General features: G+C 33.0%; 1 protein-coding gene across 2 annotated transcripts in view; it reads left to right on the plus strand.

The window, feature by feature from the left end:
* LOC101503684 (uncharacterized) overlaps positions 1-1,446 on the plus strand; it is a 9,395-nt gene extending 7,949 nt beyond the window's left edge. For both annotated transcript variants that reach the window (XM_004511373.4, XM_004511374.4), the window contains one exon: positions 928-1,446. In XM_004511373.4, coding sequence (XP_004511430.1) covers positions 928-1,397 — 470 coding nt within the window. In that variant the 3' untranslated portion in view covers positions 1,398-1,446. The remainder of the gene's footprint in view (positions 1-927) is intronic.
* The last annotated feature ends 836 nt before the right edge of the window (positions 1,447-2,282 follow it).

Genomic DNA, 2,282 nt, shown 5'->3' on the forward strand with positions numbered 1-2,282 from the left:
GAAAGAGAATGGAAGGGCAGGTTGAAGAGAATGTGCTAGATCGAAAGTATTACAATGCATGGTGAGACTACGGACCAGGTGTTGATTAACTGGTGCAACAAACAAGCTGGACTTCTGATTTGGAGTCAATTTTCAAACTTCAACTTTAAGGCTCTGTATGGGAGTTTGGAGGGTAGGAGAGTAGAGGAAAAAATAGAAAAAAAATTCACATTTTTTGAAAGAATGTTTTTGTAGAGAATGATAAATGAATGCTTTTGATTAATATATTTTAATATTAAGAGTTATAACAACATAGATTGGATTTGAAGGATCCTGGGGAGAAGGGGTGAATACGGTAATGTTAGTAACTTAGTAACATAGTAACTTAGCCCTCCCCTTCCAAAGTCCTCAATTCTTTCCATTTCATCATTCCTTTTTTTCAAAATCCTCCCTACTCTTAAACTCCCAACGAACATACCCTAAGGATCCCGGGGAGAAGGGGTGAATATCATAATGTTAGTAACTTAGTAAGTAGTTAATAATTGCATCCCATTAGGGTTGGCCCAAAACCTTATATTAGTCGGTACTCCCTCCATTTCTCTTTATAAGCAAAAGTTGTGATGTATTTAGTCCAAAATTTGGACCAAACACATTAACACTTTTGCTTATAAATAGGGACAGAGGAAGTACATAATTAGCAAATAGATAAAAGGAAGCTATAACAATGCTGAGCAGCTTTTGGCATTTCCGAAACTGGAAAACCTTGAGCATCAGCTTGATGGCGAACGGGTTTATCCTCTTTATTCTTTTCTTTTTCCCAATTAAAAGTTAAAATTCAAGTCTACTAACATTTTCTCTTTCCTTTTCTAGTTACACTGACCACCCTTGTATCCTAAGGTAACAGTAATTTCTGATGTCATTAAACATGTTAAATTGTGTCTTGTGCAGATGACCAACTTGTCCCAGATAAAGGTGAAGTAGATGCTGCTCTCAAAGAGGATCCCCCTCATGTTAAGGATATGAATATTGATTTGGTGAATACTGATTTGCTGACAAGCTTGTCGAAATTTGATGATGTTAAGGAGACCGTGTTTAGTAGTGAGGAAGGAAGACAAAATCATTGTGCCGCAAAAGTCTCTTTCTGTGAATCTTCACCAGAGGGTGGCTCACATGCATTACCACAGTCTTCAACCAGTGGCAAATTTTATTCCAGTTCGAAGAAGGTTGCATTTGTGTCAATAAAGAATCCTACGTTAGTGCCAGAAAGTGTACAAAGTAGTATTTCTGTGTTAACTAGCAATGCCAAGGCTAAGCCATTTCATTTCATTGGAAATGAAAGTGCTCAAACAAAAGATGACAAATCGGATTCACTTGCTAGTATACTTACTAATGTAAATGCAAAGGATAGTATTTTTTAAAAGCTGCTGTTTCAAATGCAAGAATATTGAAAATTCAAATTCAAAAACATTGAAAATGACTTAATTGTTGATGATGAAACTTTTGGTGGTAACATCACATTAGGAAAACTTTGATTTAATATGAAAGGCATTAACATTGACCCTGGAGAATGAGCTGTCGTTTGGAGAAACTACTTCAGATTCAGTATAGACTGATTAGTGACATAAACTTCATGCTAATCATCAATCATCAATCCAAAGGCCGAAAATTATAAAATAACGTAGTTCAAAAGTTATCATAATGCAAACAACTATGTAGCAAAACTGGCATATAATGGGAACAAACTAATCATGCTCTCTGCACTGAAAAATTAAGAATGAATTCTTTAATTTCATTATTAGCTCTATCCAGCATTGTTCGTACATCTTTTGCTGAATTGAAGTTCCACATCGGAGGTGTTCAAAGAAACTTATCGGATGCAACGCCCACATGTTGCACTATTGCAGAGGCTTGGGTTTGGCACACCTACTGAACCCAATATCAAGTTTTGTAATTTATTATAACTAGACGCTAATCCGCACATTGCGCTTGTATATTTTAATTTATTTAATTTTGAGTAATTTTTAAAAAAAAAATTAATATGAAGTTTTATGTTTCAATTGTCAAATAATTATTGATAAAATAGTTATATCAATAATATATATTCAATTTTATCAATATAATTTACAAAATAAAATCTATTTTTGCCAAAAATAGTATTAAGTTTCCTATCTTGATTTATTAATCCAAAGAGAATAAAAATTTATTTTTTTTGCACAATCATTCATACCTAAATTACAATTATTCATATCTATGAATATGATTAAATTTCTCATATAATATAATGTTTTCACATAGTTAAAATT

The sequence above is a fragment of the Cicer arietinum genome, chromosome 8 (genome assembly GCF_000331145.2).
Source record: "Cicer arietinum cultivar CDC Frontier isolate Library 1 chromosome 8, Cicar.CDCFrontier_v2.0, whole genome shotgun sequence".
Taxonomy (NCBI): domain Eukaryota; kingdom Viridiplantae; phylum Streptophyta; class Magnoliopsida; order Fabales; family Fabaceae; genus Cicer; species Cicer arietinum.